The 24,966-nt window shown below is 34.4% G+C and overlaps 1 protein-coding gene across 1 annotated transcript; it reads left to right on the top strand.

Annotated features, from left to right (window-relative positions):
* Positions 1–1,520: 1,520 nt before the first annotated feature.
* On the top strand, positions 1,521–23,705 carry LOC138309654 (FAS-associated factor 2-like). The gene is made up of 14 exons (XM_069250871.1): positions 1,521–1,604; positions 6,276–6,344; positions 8,307–8,422; positions 9,031–9,145; positions 10,967–10,997; positions 14,149–14,249; positions 15,722–15,807; positions 16,321–16,412; positions 17,071–17,169; positions 18,133–18,211; positions 19,213–19,294; positions 20,417–20,506; positions 20,925–21,068; positions 23,032–23,705. The coding sequence occupies exons 1-14, from the start codon at positions 1,548–1,550 to the stop codon at positions 23,209–23,211; spliced, it is 1,341 nt and encodes a 446-aa protein (XP_069106972.1). The 5' UTR covers positions 1,521–1,547; the 3' UTR covers positions 23,212–23,705.
* The last annotated feature ends 1,261 nt before the right edge of the window (positions 23,706–24,966 follow it).

The following is a 24,966-nucleotide window of genomic DNA, read 5'->3' on the forward strand; positions in this document are numbered from 1 at the left end:
AGAATAACCTTTCACTCGAAAAAATCAAATTGTAGTTCTAACGTATACGTATATGTGCTGTATAAATGTATAGTACTAGGCTTACCTCGTGTAGCCGCGGACTACTGTGACATCACAAGACCACGTGACCGCCTAGCTCATTATCTCAGAACCGTAGTTGATACTACCCGTAAATCACGACCAAAACCAACCGATAGCGCTAAAAGCTATGTGTTTCGTTGGGTGGGACTTGATTTTTCATTCATCCAAAGCAATATCCTGACGTATTATCAAAAACTTATCATAACTTAGCGGACAACTGTAACACGCATAGGCCTACATGTATGTATGGCCAGAAACATATATACATAGAAATTGGCAACTCCGCCATTTTTATGATCGGCAGATGTACCTCTGTATGTGCTTAGGGTTTTTTAAATAAACTTTTAAATAGTTATATGCAGCAGAATAACTTTGATATGTTATAAAAGTTCAATAATTTTCAGATGGATTGAGTACGATTTTGGATAGAAAAATAATATATTAACTTATATATTAATAAAACAAAATGCACTTCCGGTTTTGAATGTATGATTTTCCAAAAAAAACAGGTAAAATTGCTGATTTTCATGCTTTCAAATATCATATAAGATAACATCAATCGGGAAAACTGGTCACATCAAACCATGATATAATGTTTAAACTTTGTGTTTATGCAAAAATATCATTTTTAAATGAATACACTTAAAGGCCCACTACCATTCCGAAATGGCTTTTATTTTTTTAAATGGGAATGTAAAACAAGATCGACAATTTTGTAGAGTCTTAAAAATTATTAACTTACCGTTAATACTACATTTATCATCACCTTCTGAACTATTTGATTAAAATAATTAAAATGTTTATTTTCATATTATGTTTTCCGCCGTCGTCCTAAATACCGCGCGGTAGTTGACTATCACTGCGCCAGACGGCAAATCAGTGAATTGACTCTCCACTGTTTTCATATATTACGCAGGAAATCTTGCATATGTTTGGTGTCGTAACCTTATTTTAGGTAATCGGTATGCATTTTCTGATGTTATTAATGTTTTTTAAGAAACCTTTATTTTTTGCCCCGGAAAGGTTATGTGCCTTTAAAAGTATAGTTAGCCAAGGGAAAATGCCTATAAACCGGAGTTCCCGCTGCCTTTTAACAAAGACAAAAAGGAGTTTCCAATCTCTATGTAGTTCTATATGTGTTTCTGGTATGGCAACAACCTGCCTATATTATTATTTTTTTCCTAATATATGACATTGAAAAACTTTTCATTTCAAAACGTAGTGGAAGTGATCATTTTGAACAATGGATGGTCGGCAATCATTAAGGTTCTAAATAATTCACCCTATAATTGATTATTTTTGACATCAAAATGGACTTCAACTTCACAACTCTATCGATGAACTAGATTCGGTAATCTTCGTAAAACATTTCCGATGATTGCCGGAATATTTGCGACTTGTTAGAGTTATGCCCCTTCCAGGATATTGCAGACGGCGTAGACACCGGAAGCAGCTTATGGACAGTCATGGCCGACAACGGAGAGTTGACCGCAGAACAGACTGAGAAACTTATCCAATTTCAGGTTTTCCGACTTTGTTTATGATCTTTGTTTTACATATCATAATCACTAAATGTTTTTTAATCAAACCACGGCCATTTTATGAATGCGTCAGGCGTTGGCCGATCTTGATGACCAACAAGTTCCAAGTTTGTTCTAATGTTCCTTTTCCAGTTTCACTTCAAGTTCTTCAAATTAATATCGTTTGTCTTCGCTTTCTAAATAACGCTTGAACGATGTCGTTATGACTACTTATTATACAAATTTTTGTGTTAATATTATAACTTAAGTGTCATGATTTGTTCGATCACTAAGATTAGATTCATTATTTTTGTATGCGATATGTACAGACCACAACATGTACAATGTAGGCTTAGCTGAGGTTTGTATTAAATTGTATGCGTCACGAGGTAAGAATAGAAATGATCAGACTAGCAATCGTGTAAATGTTAAGATCATCAATAAAACGAAAGACCAATTATCTGATTAATTATCACAACAAAAGAATCGTTTTTATGTTATCCCATTAATTCTAGATATAAAAATGAAATATATTTATATTGCATATTAAAATCATGATAATAGGTGCATCACAGGAGTTTGACGTTCTGTAAATAATATCTATCATAACTATATGTAGATATCTCCTAGATACTATATAAAAACACCAGGAATGCAATTCATTGCTGACCATATATTTTTCCCCATCTTTGGAAAAATTTCTGTAAAATTTATTCTGACCGATGTCTGTATAATCATGCCGATAATGCAATAAGATAGTATTGACCCACTTTGCGGCAGGAAAATAAATAAGTATATTTGATAATTTAATTCTGAAAAAAAATGGTACAATTTCCTTGTCAGTTTTTTACATTATATTTGATGACCCTGGATATACAGGATCACTTGGAATCAAAATCGCGGTCACACTTAATAACGACAACAAACGACAACAAACGACAAGAAACGACAACAAACGACAACACGTTAAATACAAGGAAAAGTTAGTGACAACACAGGATATGTTATTCAGTACATTAAAATGAATATTTCTACCAAGTTTTATGAAGATTGGAGCAAAAATGAAGGAATTAGAGCGATTTGAATATTCTGAAAATCGGCCGCTGGTCAACGATAGATCGAGTGACAAGAGGTTTGCCGTACGGTATACCGACAACACATTGTAACATCGAAAATGTTTTGAAAACCTAACGACAACAGAAGATATGTTTTTTGTCATACTATAATGCATCTATGTACAAAATTTCATTAAGATTGGAATAAAAATGAAGACTTTATACCTGTTTTAATGTTACGAGATCGGCGACTGGTCAGGTTTACTACCGACAACAGATCGACGACTCACACACACCTGTACACGCGTTTGTACGAGTGCATGGGGTCTCGATACTGTTTGTCTAAACCATTGTTGTTTAAACATCATTATAGTCGGTGTAGAACTCTCGGCCATACTCAATACACGAATATGTTTCCAGACCCTACGAACGGACGTGGTTCTTCTCAGGGTCCTTTATATGTTGGTGTAGCTAATCTAGTATTTAGGGTTTTTTTTGTGTATTTTTAGCTGCGTAATATTTTTTCATATTAATTCACTATTTTATTTACACGGTAACTTTGACTTTATTTAGTACGTTTTATTTGAAAGATTAAGTTTTAATATCTTGAATCCCGTCCTGCGGGCACACAAGATTTCGCTTGCGTATCGTAAGTTTTAATTTCTTGAAGCTTACAAATATTACGTTTATTTAACACTTTTTATTACTGAACTTACATATTTCATTTATTGAATGATTTTTACTGACACATACATACGTGTAATTCATTTGAAAAGTAGTAGAGGTAAACGAATTTTAACTGTACAACATCTTGAATCCTGTCCTGCGGGCACACAAGATTTCGGAAACATATCGTAAAATGTCCAACTGATTATTTCGCAAACGTATCGTTTAAAGTCTAACTGTTTAAGAGAAACACAATCCTTAAATATCTTGAATCCCGTCCTGCAGGCACACAAGATTTCGCTAAGACATTTTTTTCTGTTTAGACGGACCGTGCGATTCTGTTTGATTTCCACGCACACGTTTTCGCGTACCCGGTTTTTTCGAGATGGCTGCAGTTTTGGGAATAGTTAGCATTCCATTAGTGGAAGATAAAAGTTCCTTTTACTGCTTCACAAGTTTCAAAAACTTGTGCACTTTCCGTTATCTTTTCTACAACGGGCAGTTCTCTCCAAAATACTGAACTTATTTTTAAATGTTGCGCATGCGAGTTATTTCGTACTCTCCTATTCCTTGAAGCGATCTGCGCTCGTGGTTGTACTGCGTGTTTTGTATGTACTCTAATCGTTTTATCAAATCTGGAACTTTCGAAATTTTCCTGTCACCAACAAGCTTTATGATGTGATTCATTGATTCGCAGTTGTTGTTTTTCCAGCCTTTGGGTATATGGAGGCATCGTGCTCGGGCCTCAACCACCCTGCGCCGGATATAGTTGGTAAAGTTTTTTTCAGACCAATATGTACCCATACGTTCACCATACATATCGTCGATTTTGCTTTATACTGAATCAAATTCTTTGATAGTATCCGAATTGATCAGTCCATCCTCGCCAAAGATAGACAACATTATCGGCGCTTTTTCTTTGTCGTTCATTCATGCTCTCGAAAATATACGCAAATGTTTTATACAAAAATGTACAATAAAAAAAATAAACATATAATAGTGTATTTCTTAAGATAACATATGGGAAGTATATATAAACACCATATGTTTACATAACAATAAATACAATCGCGAACTGTAATCACACACACGTGTGTGCTTCTATGTATACTGTATGCAAGCCGTCGGTCTACTGAGAATTTCAATGATCATTACTCATTCAAATCTTCATCAATAGTCATTACAATTGGCATGAATTACTTTCTTTAGATATACTATAGGTTACATATATTATTATTTGCGGTAACATTACTGCGTAATTTCGTAAAATATTTTGTGTTGTCGGTCGGATCTAGATCTGTACATGTAAGCTTGGCTTACACACATGTATACACTCTGCGTCTCTTCATATTTGAAATCGTCATTACTCCGGTATTTTTACTCCAATCTTAATGAAATTTTGTACAGATATGCATTATGGTATGACAAACAACATATCTTATGTTGTCGTTAGGTTTTTGTAATATTTTTTAATGCTAATGATGTGTTGTCGGTAATACTGAACATACACACTAACCTGACCAGTCGCCAATCTCGTAACATTAAAACAGGTATAAAGTCTTCATTTTTATTCCAATCTTAATGAAATTTTGTACATAGATGCATTATAGTATGACAAAAAACATATCTTCTGTTGTCGTTAGGTTTTCAAAACATTTTCGATGTTACAATGTGTTGTCGGTATACCGTACGGCAAACCTCTTGTCACTCGATCTATCGTTGACCAGCGGCCGATTTCAGAATATTCAAATCGCTCTAATTCCTTCATTTTTGCTCAAATCTTCATAAAACTTGGTAAAAATATTCATTTTAATGTACTGAATAACATATCCTGTGTTGTCACTAACTTTTCCTTGTATTTAACGTGTTGTCGTTTGTTGTCGTTTCTTGTCGTTTGTTGTCGTTTGTTGTCGTTATTAAGTGAGACCGTCAAAATCAATGTTTTTATTTTATCATAATGAACATGTTTGCTGCCTTCCATATATCTAACCTTCCTGAGTAGACACTTGGCCATTTAATCTTTATATCAGCTGACTTTAAAGACAAATGCAAGTTGTACATGGAAAGGTTCTTCCAGATCTGACGACATATGACCAAAAACTCTGTGTAAAGGCCAGCTTTACTCTGAAATAGAAAATGAATAGAAAGAAGTTTGACAGACCATTTTCAGGCTTTGAAATTTCTATAGCACGTACCTCTCCACATAAACAAAACATATTGAACAATTTTATTTTTGCATTATCCACAAATGAAATCAGACAAAATCTCAGAAAAATATCTTCAACCTGTGATAAAGGTCATTCTTTGGGGTTGAAATTTAGCAATTGGAGAATGAGAAAAACACTAAATGTATTTAGCTTATAGCTTGATAGCTTATTGATTATTAAACCAAAATGTAAAATATTCGGCGAAAAAAAGTCAGTCATATATCAAATTGTTTGGTACTCATGGTAAATTAATCTGTTATAACAATAAAGTGAGTATAAACATGCAAATGCCTTTTATCATTTAAGACACATTATCATTTCGTGATTCACATGTAAAGGATTCACAATTAGTTCATGTAATATGGGATAAAATTCTGATGTTAGAAGCATCACATGTTGTAAAACAACATTGTTTAATAACTCAATGGAATTTGGGCGTTTATACAACTTAAATTTTTCTCCAGCAAAGGGGATGGACTCTAATTTCGGCTAATTTGGTACAGTAAACCTTTGTTTTAACAAAATTTAATAAATATTGATGGACCAGTTCATATTATCCGAAATTATGCTTCAGGAAAAATGTATGTATCTTTTAAAATCAACCTTAAAAATACAAGATGAGAACTGATGTAGACCCATCAGGGCTATTTTACACTTTCACTTATTTGCTCTAATTATGTTTGAATATGAAATCTTGATGTTTTTAGCATGTTCTCCTTTTGATGTATAATTTCTAAATGTTGCAGGATCTGTCTGGAATTGAGGAGATTGGAAGATGTCAGGAAATCCTTCAACGACACAACTGGGACATTGAGGTAATTATATAAGTATTCAGGTTTATGTGTCCTATTAAAGATGCTCCACCCCTGACAAATGGGGTTTTTTCTTTATCGAAAACAGGAGTAGACGATTCAGTATTTTTCTTCAGTTGCAAAAGCTACTTACTTTACACTATTACCACCCTTGAAAACTTTGAGCATCTTATTTTACTTCAAGATGAAAATATTAAAAATAATTAATTGCATCCTGAAAAAATTCCCTGGCATTATGTCCTATATGTAATCAAGTACTGATTGGGCATGCACTAAAAGCAAAATATTTTATTTTGTATTATTTTTTGTGCTAATTAGACATATACACACACGATTAAACATCAATTATTGTTAAAATAATGAGTATAGTTTATGTTATGTCGATGGTGGAGCATCTTTAATTCAAAAGTCAGGTTCATCTTGGCTCACACTAACTAGTGATGGGAATCATGTGGAAATTGATAATTGATTAATCAGAATAATTGGACAGCATCCATCAATAATTTTTAATTAAAATCGGGTACGGATAAATTTTATAATAACTCTTTTATTTAGCATTCAACAGTCTTTTTTTAAATTACTCTGTTACCTACTGATGGTAAAAAACTGTAAATTGCTTTGGTCGTATCAAAATTTAAGTTAACTGTTGGAATATTTCTTGATTTTAAAATCAAAACTTTTATGGCCAGAGGTAGTTGCCAGGTATTGACTCTAGATGTCCTGAAATATTAATGATCCCTGCTGTTTTCGGTTTGGAGATCCGTCATATCTGCAGTTCCACAATAGGTCCGATATTGTTTGTTGTACACATAAGTGACCTCCTGGATACTCAGCACTGTAAGACATATACACCTGTTAGCAGATGACATGAAAATATTCAGAGTTATCACTGAAGAAAATGATCAAACCATTCTACAAGAAGATCTAAATAATAATGTAGCATGGTGAGATGCGTGGCTCTTGAAATTGCGTCCTGGGAAAATATGTACACATGCATTTAGGGAGGACAAGTGTTAACAATTGCAAATACCACCTTGCTGATACAACTCTAAAGAAATCACAAGTGGAAAAAGACTTAGGATCAGTAACGATCGATAGCAGTCTCGAAAACCATATATTTGAAAAAATCAAAAGAGCAAATATGATGATGGCAATAATAAGAGAGCATTTATAAATTTGGACAAAGAAACCTTTCTATTATTATATAAATCATTAGTGAGAACTCATCATGATTTCGCATGTGCTATCTGGTTTCCGTACAATGCGAAATACATCGAAAAAATTGATGGAGTACAATGAAGGGCAACAAAGCTCGTCGCTGAAATAAAAACCTTAAATAAATAGACATGACTAAAAAGACTACGGAACAAAAAACGATCAATATTCAGATACAGCGAAAAGATAAATAGAGATTTACAAAAAATCAAAAGAATGGAATATCATGAAGTTACAGGATTGTTTGAAGATGTTGGAAAGATGTTTCATTGCGAGAGATATTTGATAAAATTTAGACAAAAGCTAACCCCAACCAAGTAACAATATAAAGAGCAGAGAAAAACAGTGATTTCATCATGATGTGGCACAGACTGGCAGTGGTCATGGGTGCGGAACTACTGCAGACAATGTTTTTTGATTGAAAAATTGCTTTAAAAAGTATACTACCTCAACATTGGTAACAATGCTCAATTTATTTGAAATTAAAAGTGCTAATTTCACTCCATAGAGATATTACAATCAATCTTAATCATTAAGTATGTCTGTGAGTCTGGACAGGGATATCTTACCATGAGAGAATCTGTCATTTTGATTATCCAAAATACGATGTAACAAAATCAAATTGCTTTGACACTTTTAATCGGCCTGAAAATCTATTAACGAAAAAGTAAATGGCCCATAGTTCTTAAAGGAATGCAAGTCAATCTGCATAAAAAAGTTCCAGTTATGAACATTAACAAATTGTTACAGGTCGCAGTACAAGATACCTTCAATGAGAGAGAAGGTGCCCCGTCTGTGTTCAATGAACCCCCTGCCCCTCCCGAACCCAGGCAACCAACAATGAATTTACAACCACCAGACCAAAGGTAAGAGAGTCTTTTATTGAATAACTAGCTCTTTCATGTGTGTCATATGGTCATGTTATAAATATAAAATATCATAACGTGTGTAATAACACCATTTGACGGTGATTGTGACTTCAATATGTTAAATTTCATGATTTTCCCTCTAGATGAAAATGACACATGCTACATGCTACTAGACGGTAAAGTTTTCTTTAAATTTCCACCAATATTAATTATTTGGATATTTAAAATCTTGAATTCCTTGCAATGACGTACTAAAAAATTGTCTTTTTTGTGAAACAATTCTCTTTTACCTATAACCATAATCGATCCAATAAGCGCCCAGGGCGTTTAAGATATTTAAAAAAATGAGAAAGTGCTTAATAAGACAAAACTGTTTCAAACCAACAGTTTTGATCTTTATTGATGCCCAGGCAATTGAAATTGAGGCCTCAAAAGTGTGAGCGGTGCTTGGGCACTGATTGGGTCAAATACGGTATGTGACCTAAGGGAATTAAGATATTTGAATAAAAAGTATTTTTTGGCACAAATAAAAAAAACTAAAATCACTCAATCGTATTTATTCATCATCATCATAAATTCTTTATTTATGATTTTCTTACTTACAGAGTGTTCACTGTAGCTCGTCGACCTCCACAGGGGTTTATCCAATGGACTTACTACATTGTCATGTTTCCTTTTCGGTTTGCTTACACCAGTATTATAGATATTTTAAAATTTGTTTGTGAGTATATAATTATATATATATATATATATAATGTCTATAGCTATCCTTACTGTTCAGCAGGGGGTCAGTTTTTGGGGGTCATTAAATTCAGGTTCAATTAAAAAAAGATTCAGTTTAATCTTGGAAATTTCCTCTCCAAATGAGTAAAAACAAGTAAATAGATTATTGAATAAGTCCTCAGCTGCATTTCTGTTGCAAAAAAATAAAATCACAGTAGCATAATTTTGACATCAGAGACATCCGATTTTCAGAACTTCACAGTGTTATCATTTTTGTTAAATGTTGTATATTTCTAAGTTTATGATAGATGTTACACTTTGTGTGGTGGTCATAGAGATTATACAAAACATTAACAATAAAATTTATTCAGTGCCTTTTGGGGCTAACATTGGGCCCCATTTCCAATTGAAAATGGCCATAGTTTCCCAATTTGTTGCTGAATTGTCCAATTGATACTTCAGATTTATAATTTATGTGTAGATTTTAAATGATAAAATATTAACAAAAATTATATTAATGTACAACTGATTTCCTTTGAGAAAAGTAGAAACAATAGCATGTTTATTAGGTTCACAATTTCACTGCAATGTGTTTATGTTTTTAAGTTCCCAATTTAAAAGACCCACTTTTTAATAAAGATGAAAGGCCCTGCTACTTTTAAAGCATTATATGATAATTACACCAGTCATTTATCTGCTATTTACTGTAAATGATAATTACACCTGTCATTTATCTGCTATTTACTGTAAAATGATAATCACACCTGTCATTTATCTGCTATTTACTGTAAATGATAATTACACCTGTCATTTATCTGCTATATACTACTGTAAATGATAATTACACCTGTCATTTATCTGCTATTTACTGTAAATGATAATTACACCTGTCATTTATCTGCTATTTACTGTAAATGATAATTACACCTGTCATTTATCTGCTATTTACTGTAAATGATAATTACACCTGTCATTTATCTGCTATTTACTGTAAATGATAATTACACCTGTCATTTATCTGCTATTTACTGTAAATGATAATTACACCTGTCATTTATCTGCTATTTACTGTAAATGATAATTACACCTGTCATTTATCTGCTATTTACTGTAAATGATAATTACACCTGTCATTTATCTGCTATTTACTGTAAATGATAATTACACCTGTCATTTATCTGCTATTTACTGTAAATGATAATTACACTTGTCATTTATCCGCTATTTACTGTAAATGATAATTACACCAGTCATTTATCTGCTATTTACTGTAAATGATAATTACACCAGTCATTTATCTGCTTTTTACTGTAAATGATAATTACACCTGTCATTTATCTGCTATTTACTGTAAATGATAATTACACCAGTCATTTATCTGCTATTTACTGTAAATGATAATTACACCAGTCATGTATCTGCTATTTACTGTAAATGATAATTACACCAGTCATTTATCTGTTTTTTTACTGTAAATGATAATTTAACCAGTCGTGTATCCGCTATTTACTGTAAATGATAATTACACTAGTTATTTATCTGCTATTTACTGTAAATGATAATTACACTTGTCATTTATCTGCTATTTACTGTAAATGATAATTACACCAGTCATTTATCTGCTATTTACTGTAAATGATAATTACACCTGTCATTTATCTGCTATTTACTGTAAATGATAATTACACTTGTCATTTATCTGCTATTTACTGTAAATGATAATTACACCAGTCGTGTATCTGCTATTTACTGTAAATATACCATGAAAACACTCTATCTGGAATGTTTTATTTCACACAATTCCTGGTTCTTTTACAGTTTCGTTTAATTCGTCCAGATCCAAGAAGAAGTAAGTCATTCTTTATAAATTTTAAAGATTCAATCAGTTAAGAATTTACTAAATAATTCTAATTTTGTATTACTGGGGTACATTTTTAGGTCATCTGACCCGAAGGGTCAGGATGACCTATTGTCATCATGCACCGTCCGTCGTCGTGCTCCGTGCGCCGTGCGCCGTCCGCCGTGCGCCGTGCGTAAACTTTTTATTCAAACGACTTCTTCTCAAGAACCAAAAGGCCCAGGGTACTCATATTTGGCGTGTAGGTTGCTGGGATGGAGAGCTACCAAGTTTGTTCAAATGAATGACCTTGACCTTCATTCAAGGTCACAGGGGTCAAAAAGGCTAAAAATTTTAAAACAACTTCTTCTCAAGAACCAGAAGGCCCAGGGTACTGATATTTGCCCTGTAGGATGCTGGGATGAAGGGCTACCAAGTTTGTTCGAATAAATGACCTTGACCTTCATTCAAGGTCACGAGGGTCAAATAGGCTAAAATCCTTTAAACAACTTCTTTTGAATAACTAAGAGGCCTAGAGACCTGATATTAGGCCTGTGGCATGCTGGGATGAAGGGCTACCAAGTTTGTTCAAATAAATGACCTTGACCTTCATTCAAGGTCACGAGGGTCAAATAGGCTAAAATCTTTAAACAACTTCTTCTCAAGAACCAGAAGGCCCAGGGTACTGATATTTGCCCTGTAGGATGCTGGGATGAAGGGCTACCAAGTTTGTTCAAATAAATGACCTTGACCTTCATTCAAGGTCACAGGGGTCAAATAGGCTAAAATCCTTTAAATAACTTCTTGTGAATAACTAAGAGGCCTAGAGACCTGATATTAGGCCCTGTGGCATGCTGGGATGAAGGGCTACTAAGTTTGTTCAAATAAATGACCTTAACCTTCATTCAAGGTCTCGAGGGTCAAATAGGCTAAAATCTTTAAACAACTTCTTCTCAAGAACCAGAAGGCCCAGGGTACTGGTATTTGCCCTGTAGGATGCTGGGATGAAGGGCTACCAAGTTTGTTCAAATGAATGACCTTGACCTTCAATCAAGGTCACAGGGGTCAAAAAGGCTAAAATCTTTAAACAACTTCTTCTCAAGAACCAGAAGGCCCAGGGTACTGATATTTGCCCCTGTAGGATGCTGGGATGAAGGGCTACCAAGTTTGTTCAAATAAATGACCTTGACCTTCATTCAAGGTCACACTGGTCAAATAGGCTAAAATCCTTTAAATAACTTCTTGTGAATAACCAAGAGGCCTAGAGACCTGATATTAGGCCTGTGGCATGCTGGGATGAAGGGCTACCAAGTTTGTTCAAATAAACTGACCTTGACCTTCATTCAAGGTCACGAGGGTCAAATAGGCTAAAATCTTTAAACAACTTCTTCTCAAGAACCAGAAGGCCCAGGGTACTGATATTTGCCCTGTAGGATGCTGGGATGAAGGGCTACCAAGTTTGTTCAAATAAATGACCTTGACCTTCATTCAAGGTCACGAGGGTCAAAAAGGCTAAAATCTTTAAACAACTTCTTCTCAAGAACCAGAAGGCCCAGGGTACTGATATTTGCCCTGTAGGATGCTGGGATGAAGGGCTACCAAGTTTGTTCAAATAAATGACCTTGACCTTCATTCAAGGTCACGAGGGTCAAATAGGCTAAAATCTTTAAACGACTTCTTCTCAAGAACCAGAAGGCCCAGGGTACTGATATTGGGACTGTGACATGCTTGGATGAAGGGCTACCAAGTTTGTTCGAATAAATGACCTTGACCTTCATTCAAGGTCACAGGGGTCAAATAGGCTAAAATCCTTTAAACAACTGCTTGTGAATAACTAAGAGGCCTAGAGACCTGATATTAGGCCTGTGGCATGCTGGGATGAAGGGCTACCAAGTTTGTTCAAATAAATGACCTTGACCTTCATTCAAGGTCACGAGGGTTAAAAAGGCTAAAATCTTTAAACAACTTCTTCTCAAGAACCAGAAGGCCCAGGGTACTGATATTTGCCCTGTAGGATGCTGGGATGAAGGGCTACCAAGTTTGTTCAAATAAATGACCTTGACCTTCATTCAAGGTCACGAGGGTCAAATAGGCTAAAATCTTTAAACAACTTCTTCTCAAGAACCAGAAGGCCCAGGGTACTGATATTGGGACTGTGACATGCTTGGATGAAGGGCTACCAAGTTTGTTCAAATAAATGACCTTAACCTTCATTCAAGGTCACGGGGGTCAAAAAGGCTAAAATCTTTAAACGACTTCTTCTCAAGAACCAGAAGGCCCAGGGTACTGATATTTGGCCTGTAGGATGCTGCTGGGATGAAGGGCTACCAAGTTAGTTCAAATAAATGACCTTGACCTTCATTCAAGGTCACAGGGGTCAAATAGGCTAAAATCATTTAAACAAATTCTTGTTAATAACTATGAGGCCTAGAGACCTGATATTAGGCCTGTGGCATGCTGGGATGAAGGGCTACCAAGTTTGTCCAAATGAATGACCTTGATCTTCATTCAAGGTCACAGGGGTCAAATAGGCTAAAATCTTTAAATGAATTCTTCTTAAGAACCAGAAGGCCCAGGGTACTGATATTGGGCATGTAGCATGCTGGGATGAAGGACTACCAAGTTTGTTCAAATGAATTACCTTGACCTTCAATCAAGGTCACAGTGGTCAAATAGGCTAAAATCTTTAAACGATTATGTTGTATTGTACTAATAGTCAGATGACCGTTAAGGCCCATGGGCCTCTTGTTTATTTATATTTTCTATTGTTACTCTTAAATATTCAGTAAATTTCCTTAAAAACTTTTCTGATGTAATGATCACAAATGACAGTAAATTCTACATTGGCACTGTCTGGAAAAATTCTATTGTGGAAAAATATGGGAATGGATCTGAATCCACATATAGATCACCTAATGAACAAGAAAGTACCGGTAAATATCTCTGGAAATCAAAATAATTTACATCATTGAAACTGACAATACAACTTAAAGCTTGATTTTACCCTTTTGTTGAAATTACTGCTAAACTATAGCTGTCTGTGTGAATGATCCAATTTTCTTAGATATTTGATTAAAACATACAAATGTAAATTAATCTTTTTTAATTTCTGGTAAATATGTTTGAAATGAATTATAATATTGTAAATTGCTTGCACTTTCAGATGTAACAGATCCCACTGGAGATGTAGAAAGATTTATAAACAAATATCGTGAATTATATGGTGCAGAGCATCCAGCCTTCTACCGCGGCTCTTATAGTCAGGTAAACATCTAACATTCTACTTCAGTTCTTATAGTCAGGTAAACATCTAACATTCTACCTCAGTTCTTATAGTCAGGTAAACATCTAACATTCTACCTCAGTTCTTATAGTCAGGTAAACATCTAACATTCTACTTCAGTTCTTATAGTCAGGTAAACATCTAACATTCTACTTCAGTTCTTATAGTCAGGTAAACATCTAACATTCTACCTCAGTTCTTATAGTCAGGTAAACATCTAACATTCTACCTCAGTTCTTATAGTCAGGTAAACATCTAACATTCTACTTCAGTTCTTATAGTCAGGTAAACATCTAACATTCTACTTCAGTTCTTGTAGTCAGGTAAACATCTAACATTCTATCTCAGTTCTAATAGTCAGGTAAACATCTAACATTCTACTTCAGTTCTTATAGTCAGGTATAAACATCTAACATTCTACCTCAGTTCTTATAGTCAGGTAAACATCTAACATTCTACTTCAGTTCTTATAGTCAGGTAAACATCTAACATTCTACTTCAGTTCTTATAGTCAGGTAAACATCTAATATTCTACCTCAGTTTTTATAGTCAGGTAAACATCTAACATTCAACCTCAGTTTTTATAGTCAGGTAAACATCTAACATTTTACCTCAGTTTTTATAGTCAGGTAAACATCTAACATTCAACCTCAGTTTTTATAGTCAGGTAAACATCTAACATTCTATCTCAGTTCTTATAGTCAGGTAAACATCTAACATTCTATCTCAGTTCTTATAGTCAGGTAAACATCTAACATTCTACCTCAGTTCTTATAGTCAGGTAAACATCTAACATTCTACTTCAGTTCTTATAGTCAGGTAAACATCTAACATTCTATTTCAGTTCTTATAGTCAGGTAAACATCTAACATTCTATCTCAGTTCTTATAGTCAGGTAAACATCTAACATTCTACCTCAGTTCTTATAGTCAGGTAAACATCAAATATTCTACTTCAATTCTTATAGTCAGGTAAACATCTAACATTCTACCTCAGTTTTTATAGTCAGGTAAAAATCTAACATTCTACTTCAGTTCTTATAGTTAGGTATTAATATCTAAAATTCTACTTCAGTTCTTGTAGTCAGGTAAACATCTAACATTCTACCTCAGTTCTTATAGTCAGGTAAACATCTAACATTCTACCTCAGTTCTTATAGTCAGGTAAACATCTAACATTCTACCTCAGTTCTTATAGTCAGGTAAACATCTAACATTCTACCTCAGTTCTTATAGTCAGGTAAACATCTAACATTCTACTTCAGTTCTTATAGTCAGGTAAACATCTAACATTCTACCTCAGTTCTTATAGTCAGGTAAACATCTAACATTCTACTTCAGTTCTTGTAGTCAGGTAAACATCTAACATTCTATCTCAGTTCTTATAGTCAGGTAAACATCTGGCCTTCTACCGCGGTTCTTACAACCAGTCAATTCACCACTTTGTGTTTCAGGCCTTAAATGATGCTAAGCGAGAGTTACGGTTCCTGTTGGTTTATCTCCATGGTGACGACCACCAGGATACATCTTCATTTTGTAGGTAAGTTGTCACTAAAACTTGTACCATTTACAGGTAAGCATTATTCAAGTAATGAATATGGAGGTCAATTGAATGCAATTATTTGATGAAGTTAAATGTATATTTGTATCGTTATACCATAGATTGCCATTTGAGCTTCAATATGATAGTCAAGGGCAGTTCATAGCAGAGTATTGCTTAAATAATGACTGACTTTTTGTTTTGTTGTCCAGGTAGTTCCAGGTTTTTGTGGTTTTAGGTTAATGATAATGTGGAATTAACCAAGTTTTCACCTTGAATCCACAATCTAAGTCATTTTGAAGATTTTGGCCTTTTTGACCCCTGTGGCCTGAAATGAAGGTCAAGGTCATTCATTTGAATAGACTTGGCTAATTTTCTTTCTATCACACTACAAATCCAATATCAGGTTTCTAGGGCTCGGTAGTTGTTGACAAGATGTAATATAAACATTTTTTACTATTCGACCCATTATAAATATATGCCATACTTAAAAAATGTTGTTTAATTTTCTAGAAATACTTTAGGAAACCCTGATGTACGAGACTTCATCAATGGGCGGTTATTATTTTGGGCATGTAATACAAATAGTCCAGAAGGGTATAGAGGTAAGAAATGCACAAGGAACACTTCATTTGTTTTCATATTTTCGTTTGTACCAAATGATGTTTAATTCTTATTTCACAGTATGTATACTGTATTTGTAAAGTAACCTGCAAAATAATTAACTATTAGTTAATAAATTATCTTGTATATATCTTCAGTTTGAAATAATTCTGAGAAACAAATTACTTTAATAACAAATACTTCAAGGTAATCAATATTATGAAACCCAATGAAACTACAAAAGTCAAACATATTTACGACGCATGAAAATTCAGGGTAAACATGTGGTCACCTAATTTTAAGCTTGAACACAGAAAAAAAAAATGAAAATCCATGTATTCACAAAGCAATTTACTGTAATGTTAAATGTGATTCATGTTTAGAACCTGTGGTGATCTGGTAATCATTTGAATATGTCGGTTTCACTTTCAAGGTCCAAAGACGATGTGGGTAACGATCAATTTACCATCGATTAGTCCCACTTCTGGTGATTGTGACGTCATCTTTTGATGTGAATTTTGTGACGTCATAAGTATTGGATGGTTGGACTAATTGTTGATAAATTGTTCTTTACCCATGTCGTTTTTGGATCTAAAAATCCTTGTAATTATTCATTTTAATTGGAATTGTCCTTACTATTGATGTATGTGTGTGTTTCAGTGTCTAGAGCCCTGAGAGAGAATACTTACCCTTTCTTAGCTCTCGTGGTACTACGACAGAATAAAATGACAGTAGTGGCGCGGATAGAGGGACCTGTAGGTTAGTAAACAATCACTGCAAACGTTTTATATTTCAACGATAATGTACCAGTATATGGATTCTAAATTCAGATTTATTACTGTAAACCAGTTTTATTTGACGTTCGATTAACTTTTGTGAATAACGAAAATCATAGTAAAACTGCAAAAGTTGATCTCTGCAGATTAATATAGAAACTATGTATTTTGAGAGAAATTTTTATTCCTTTTTTTTAATCCATGAATTTTAATCTTTGCGAACTTGTTTTGAAATGGAAATTATAAAATTTAGAAGTCACAAAAAATGTTGATTTACAGAATCAGGTTGTGTTTTTTGTCTGTACGAGTTTGTAAATAGTTGTAAACATTTTGTTGATGTTGAAATTTAGCAGAGTGACCGTTAATAATGTCAAACTTAATTGAATATGGATGAAATCATTTGTTTACTGCCGACCTAATATTACCTTAAATGGTTTTGGTTGATCACTACATCAACGGACTGTTGCTACTGCTTGGCATGCTGTCGCTACACTCTCGATAATGTGGTCACAGTGTGGGTGATGTTATCTCACTGGTACCACCAGATGGCGCTGTTACATTATACGCATAATGTTGGCAGTAAAAACATTCTTGGGGACTTTGGTACATACAATGCGTCCCAAGAAAATAGTTCTAAGAAAATTAGTTTTTGTTTCAAATGTCTTCTTCACTTGTAATTCAAATTTAACTTTCTCAAGAAGTAAGATTGAGAAATATATTTATCAATGTGCGGGTTACATGTAAGATAGATGTTTTGTGTGACAAAAACGTGTCAAAAATACATGGCATGATTAGTATGCTCAATGGTTTATTTTCAATTGAACTTATCCATCCCTGGAAACTTTTTTGAACTCTCCTATTTCAGAGATTGGATCAATCAATTTTGAAATTTTAGGGGTGGGTGAGTTGATCTAGATGTAGGGTGTGCAATATTTTCTCTTTACAGATGGGCCAGAACTCACAGAAAAGTTGGAGCGTGTGATGAACGAAAATGAGACATCACTTGTTGCTGCAAGGGCAGAAAGGTACACTGTCGTTGAGAATAGACTAGTGTTTATAGATGTTACATGAAAAAGTGGTGTTGGTTATGGTAGTTATTTCTCACTCAGAGTTTCTGTGGCATAAAAGGGTGCAAAAATATCACATTTAACAAGCAGGGAAAACAAATATTTTCGCCACTTGCAAATTTCACCATGTGTACTCGAAATAGAATATTTAATTTTCACCACCAGATTTAAGCATTGATCTAACTATTTTTTAACTTATTCACGTAAAAGTTCACAAAAGTTTGCAAACAAAATTTATTTCATAACCAGATGAAGTTAATGTGACCCTAGGATGTAATCATCTTAAGCAGGTTATGTCAAGATCCTTATGCAGTACTAAACATTAATTTCAAGCTATCAAATCTTTGAAAAATCCTAGTTTTCAGCAAAAATATTAAAGTTTTTAAAGCTAAAATAGAATAAATGCTTAACTAGGTCACTGTGACCTACTTTTTGAACTTTTCATTAGTTTTCTGAACTGAACTTCACAAACCCAATATTTACATGCAAAATTTGTAAAAAATGTTATCTCTATTCTAATATTTAATAAATTAGAAATTAAACAATGAAAATGAGAATTTTCACCCTTTGACCTTTAAACTCTGCAATAACCATGAATGCAGAAAAAATTGGATATTCTGAGTAGCAACATGCAGCAGTCCTTAAGGTATCTTCATGCAAAATATTTTGCTTATCACTGCATAGCTATAAAACGGCCCAAAGTAATACCCCTCCTTTGACAAACTAAAAAAGAAAATTCAAGCCAAGCATGTGATGAAGTATAGTAAGAAGGCATTCTTGAGAAAATTAAACAAATCCTATTCTTCTCTACTACTACCTTTTGATTTATTTGTTTGGTTGAAAATAGGTTTTAAATTTTGTGAACTGAAAAACCATGTACAAAGTGATTAAATGATTAACTGTGTATAGAAAAGTCATACAATCACACTGTTCAACTACTTCTTGGTCAATAATTTCAGAGAAGAAAGAAACTTCACACAGACTTTAAGACGGGAGCAGGACGAAGCTTACCTAGAGTCTTTACGGGCAGATCAGGAGAAGGTTTGATATATATCAGTTTTAACTTATTATGATTAATACATTCAATGGGAAATCAGTTGTAAATAGGAACAAGTGTCACTGGTGGTGGGCCTCTATCCTTTCACATAGCTGGCCGGGTTTGATCAAGTGTCACTGGTGGTCGACCTCTACCCTTTCACATAGCCGGCCAGGTTTGATCAAGTGTCACTGGTGGTGGGCCTCTATCCTTTCACATAGCTGGCCGGGTTTGATCAAGTGTCACTGGTGGTCGACCTCTACCCTTTCACATAGCCGGCCGGGTTTGATCAAGTGTCACTGGTGGTGGGCCTCTACCCTTTCACATAGCCGGCCGGGTTTGATCAAGTGTCACTGGTGGTCGACCTCTACCCTTTCACATAGCCGGCCGGGTTTGATCAAGTGTCACTGGTGGTGGGCCTCTACCCTTTCACATAGCCGGCCGGGTTTGATCAAGTGTCACTGGTGGTCGACCTCTACCCTTTCACATAGCCGGCCGGGTTTGATCAAGTGTCACTGGTGGTCGACCTCTACCCTTTCACATAGCCGGCCGGGTTTGATTGATTGTCACTGGTGGTCGGCCTCTACCCTTTCACATAGCTGGCCGGGTTTGATCAAGTGTCACTGGTGGTCGACCTCTACCCTTTCACATAGCCGGCCGGTTGGATCAAGTGTCACTAGTGGTCGACCTCTACCCTTTCACATAGCCGGCCGGGTTTGATCAAGTGTCACTGGTGGTCGGCCTCAACCCTTTCACACAGCCGACCGGGTTTGATCAAGTGCCACTGGTGGTCGACCTCTACCCTTTCACATAGCCGGCCGGGTTTGATCCTCAGTACAAACTTTAGTATGCTAGCAGTTATAATTAATACTGTTGTTTCCACCCCTGGACTACTGTGTATGTCATAGAGAAATAAACAGATCAACCAAAGGCCTACAGGTGCCTCTTTCGAAGATTACAAAGGGCTGATGCCAAACTTCATAGTCCATACAGTTTACCATTAGAATTTCTTTTTGGGATCATGGTGACAGTGGTTAAGATATCTGGACATATTACAACAAGTCCTTCACCTGTGGCTTGCAAGTTCAAATTCCATAAAAGATAAAAGAAATATTTTCATTCTGTAGGAAAGAACTCGGCGTGAAGGACTGGAGAAACTGGAACAAGAAAAACAGAAAGTTGTGGATGCAGAGCTGGAGAGGCAAAGATTGATTGAGGTAACATTGAATTGTATATTCAGATTTCTTGTTTGTAGATATCAAGAGTCATGAAAAGTTAATCATCCAATTTCGTGATATACAAATTTTCGCATAATTTTGGGAAAGGCTCGAACACAAATTGAAATGTTTTGCGCATAATTGTAAAAACATAGATATGATTGCACAATTATCAGAAAGAACCATTTCTTTATCAAATTTATTTGTGAATAAATAGAAAAAAACAACATTGATGTAAAATATCATATACGGTATGTGAAAATAACGTGTTTGTTTTACTCTAGTCAATTTTCTTTTGATTACTTGTAATCATAATCCATTACAGTGAAAAATTACTATATAATTATGGAAGTTTTTTCCAAGTTATACAGTGAAAGCAGAGTTTGTATAAATTTAATTTTTCAATGTTAAACTTCAGGAAAGAGAACAGAGAAAAGAGGATCTGAGGAACAGTATACCCGAGGAGCCAGCACCTGATCACCCTGACAGGGTACAGATCGTACTAAAACTGCCACATGGGGATCGTGTACATAGAAGGTTTCTCAAGTCTGACTCACTTAAGGTATAAATACAGATCGTATAACCTCTTTAACTCAAGTCTGACTCACTCAAGGTATAAATACAGATAGTATAACCTCTTTAACTCAAGTCTGACTCACTCAAGGTATAAATACAGACAGTATAACCTCTTTAACTCAAGTCTGACTCACTCAAGGTATAAATACAGACAGTATAACCTCTTTAACTCAAGTCTGACTCACTCAAGGTATAAATACAGATAGTATAACCTCTTTAACTCAAGTCTGACTCACTCAAGGTATAAATACAGATAGTATAACCTCTTTAACTCAAGTCTGACTCACTCAAGGTATAAATACAGACAGTATAACCTCTCTTTAACTCAAGTCTGACTCACTCAAGGTATAAATACAGATAGTATAACCTCTTTAACTATCTCAAGTCTGACTCACTCAAGGTATAAATACAGATAGTATAACCTCTTTAACTCAAGTCTGACTCACTCAAGGTATAAATACAGACAGTATAACCTCTTTAACTCAAGTCTGACTCACTCAAGGTATAAATACAGACAGTATAACCTCTTTAACTCAAGTCTGACTCACTCAAGGTATAAATACAGACAGTATAACCTCTTTAACTCAAGTCTGACTCACTCAAGGTATAAATACGACATTAAATGACCTTTTTAACTCAAGTCTGACTCACTCAAGGTATAAATACAACAGACAGTATAACCTGTTTAACTCAAGTCTGACTCACTCAAGGTATAAATACAGACAGTATAACCTCTTTAACTCAAGTCTGACTCACTCAAGGTATAAATACAGACAGTATAACCTCTTTAACTCAAGTCTGACTCACTCAAGGTATAAATACAGAAGTATAACCGCTTTAACTCAAGTCTGACTCTCTCAAGGTATAAATACAGACAGTATAACCTCTTTAACTCAAGTCTGACTCACTCAAGGTATAAATACAGATAATATAACGTCTTTAACTCAAGTCTGACTCACTCAAGGTATAAATACAGACAGTATAACCTCTTTAACTCAAGTCTGACTCACTCAAGGTATAAATACAGACAGTATAACGTCTTTAACTCAAGTCTGACTCACTCAAGGTATAAATACAGACAGTATAACGTCTTTAACTCAAGTCTGACTCATCACTCAAGGTATAAAATACAGACAGTATAACGTCTTTAACTCAAGTCTGACTCACTCAAGGTATAAATACAGACAGTATAACGTCTTTAACTCAAGTCTGACTCACTCAAGGTATAAATACAGACAGTATAACGTCTTTAACTCAAGTCTGACTCACTCAAGGTATAAATACAGACAGTATAACGTCTTTAACTCAAGTCTGACTCACTCAAGGTATAAATACAGACACTATAACCTCTTTAACTCAAGTCTGTCTCACTTAAGGTATTAATACAGATAGTATAACCTCTTTAACTCTAAATTGCATTTCTTGAATACCCCCATTCCTCTAACTGATCGCATGGTCAAGATCTTTCCCCTGTATACTCTATGTTACAAAACCCTGGATGACTCGAACTGCTATTCGTCAAATATCCGACATTCTTCGAACAGAAATATATCCCCTTCCATTCAAATGCATACTAAAGAAACTATCTTTTCTACAAAATTATGTTTGTCAAATAAAATAACTACAAATATATACTAAAACTACCACACATGGACCGTGTACAGAGGACAGGCATTGTTTATCAATAAATGTTAGATATATGCAAATACCTTCCAGGGGATGTTGTCAATTATTTCCTACCTCAATTGGAAAAAATTAAAATCACAAATTAACTGTCTTGTAATTTAAAGAAATAGTTTTTAATGTGAAAAACATTTCACAAAATATATAAAAACAACAAGAAAATAAAGGGAAACTTTACGAAAATTTCTTGTGCACCATTTGGCTTGATTTGTAACTTTGTACAAGTGTTTTATTATCATTGAGTTTTTCTTTTCATTTTGTTTCAGCACCTGTACAATTTCGCGTTTTGCCATGAACAATGTCCAGATGACTTTCATATAGTAACAAATTTTCCACGGAGGACATTACCGTGTGAACCGACGGACGAAGTGCCAGAACCGCCCTCGTTTTGTGAGGTGGGACTAGGAAGGACAGAAATGCTGTTTATACAGGATAATGAGGCATAGTACAAAAGCAATACACATTTAAATAATTCCAGGTTCGTGTGTGTCGGACGACGAGGTGGCAAGGTGGAGATCACTTAGTTGGATTGCAGAAACAGATTTTATAAATTAAAATAGATTTGTTGTCGAGAGAAGATTGTGATGTGATTTATTACTTGTATGGAACAGGAAGGTAATTCTATGTGAAATGTCGATCTAACATTTACACCCCTGAAGACACTTTTGAACTCTTCTAAATTCAATGCCTGGAAGAGTTAATTATTTATTCCAAGGGGTCAATGAGTTGAAGAAAACAAAGAGATGTTGATATTGAAATGATTTGTGATGAGTTTTTTATCACAAAAGTGTCGGAAAAATTCCATTCATCTCAAAGAATTTTTTTTTTTTTTTTTTTTTTCTAGGTTACACAATTTTATCGGTTAAGGTGGTTGTCTAACATTAAGATGTTTGCCAGGCATTCCTAAATAAACATTAGACCTGAATTTTACCATTTTCAATCAGTTTTGTCTCAGTTTTGTGTACCATATTTGACCAAATAAGTGCCCCCATCCCTCAAATTATATCCAGACCGACCATATGAAAACCATTGGTTTCCCTGTTTCATTACTTTTTCAAAATGATCAATGGCTTATTTTGTGCAATGATTTTATGAAGTTAGTACAAATATGGTTCTACTAAGCATTTTTTTTTTTCGGAAATGATTTATATGTTTTGGGTGCTTATTGGATAAAATACGGTGTAAAAGAAAAAAATCCAAATTTGAACAGAAACTTAAGATTGATTTTAAGGAATGATTTCAATACAGTTTGAGTAAAGTCACAATATACATCCAATTTGCTGCATCAGAATGTAAGATAATTGTATGATAAAAGATGCTCCACCGCTTACAAATAGTATTTTGTTCTCAATGAAGAGCAGAAGCATACAAATTTGTATTTTTGTCAAGTTACAAAGGTTACTTACTTTACACCATTACCATCATTGAAAAGTTTGAGCTTCTAATTTTACTTCAAGATGAAAATATCAAAAATAATTAATTGTGTCCTGAAAAAATTTGTGGCACTATGTCCTATATGGAATGAAGTACTGATTGTACATGCACCAAAAGCAAATAGATTATTTGATATTATTTTATGTGTTAATTAGACATGATTAAACGCCAATTATTGTTCAAATGATGGGTATCGTTTATGCTCTGTATGCCCTGAAGCATCTTTAACATAAAGTGGTAGAGAAATATAAACATATTATGGAGATAAACAAAGTTATTCCTAATATTGAATGTTAATGCATTAATATGTTTATGTATAATTGTATTTTACCCAGCCATCAACAGATGTGCTCTGTCCCTTGAACTCCCTTTGTCTATTAAACATTCTAGTTATAATCAGTATTTCTCAGAAAGCACTAAAGAGATCAGCTTCAAACTGCATGTGTACTGAGGTTCCCATTAGATTCCCAGCAACAACTTAATCGTAAATGTATTCTCTGCACACTTTTCAAGATGCTTATTTGTTTAATTTTTCTATAAATCCAGGAAGAATTCGGTTGATTTTCGAAATATTGAGAAATGGTCAATTACATATCTTCTATGTATTTTGAAAATCAGATTGTAAAAGTTAAAAACAAGCTAAATTTAAAAGAAGGGAACAAAGGAGACGAAATAGACAGAACAGTATAAATATCAAGGAAGGGGGATAACTCTTTCATTCTTAAGGGATAACTGTGTAAGTCTGAATATTACTGTACATCAGTATC

This window comes from Argopecten irradians, chromosome 15, assembly GCF_041381155.1.
Source record: "Argopecten irradians isolate NY chromosome 15, Ai_NY, whole genome shotgun sequence".
Classification (NCBI taxonomy): Eukaryota; Metazoa; Mollusca; class Bivalvia; order Pectinida; family Pectinidae; genus Argopecten; species Argopecten irradians.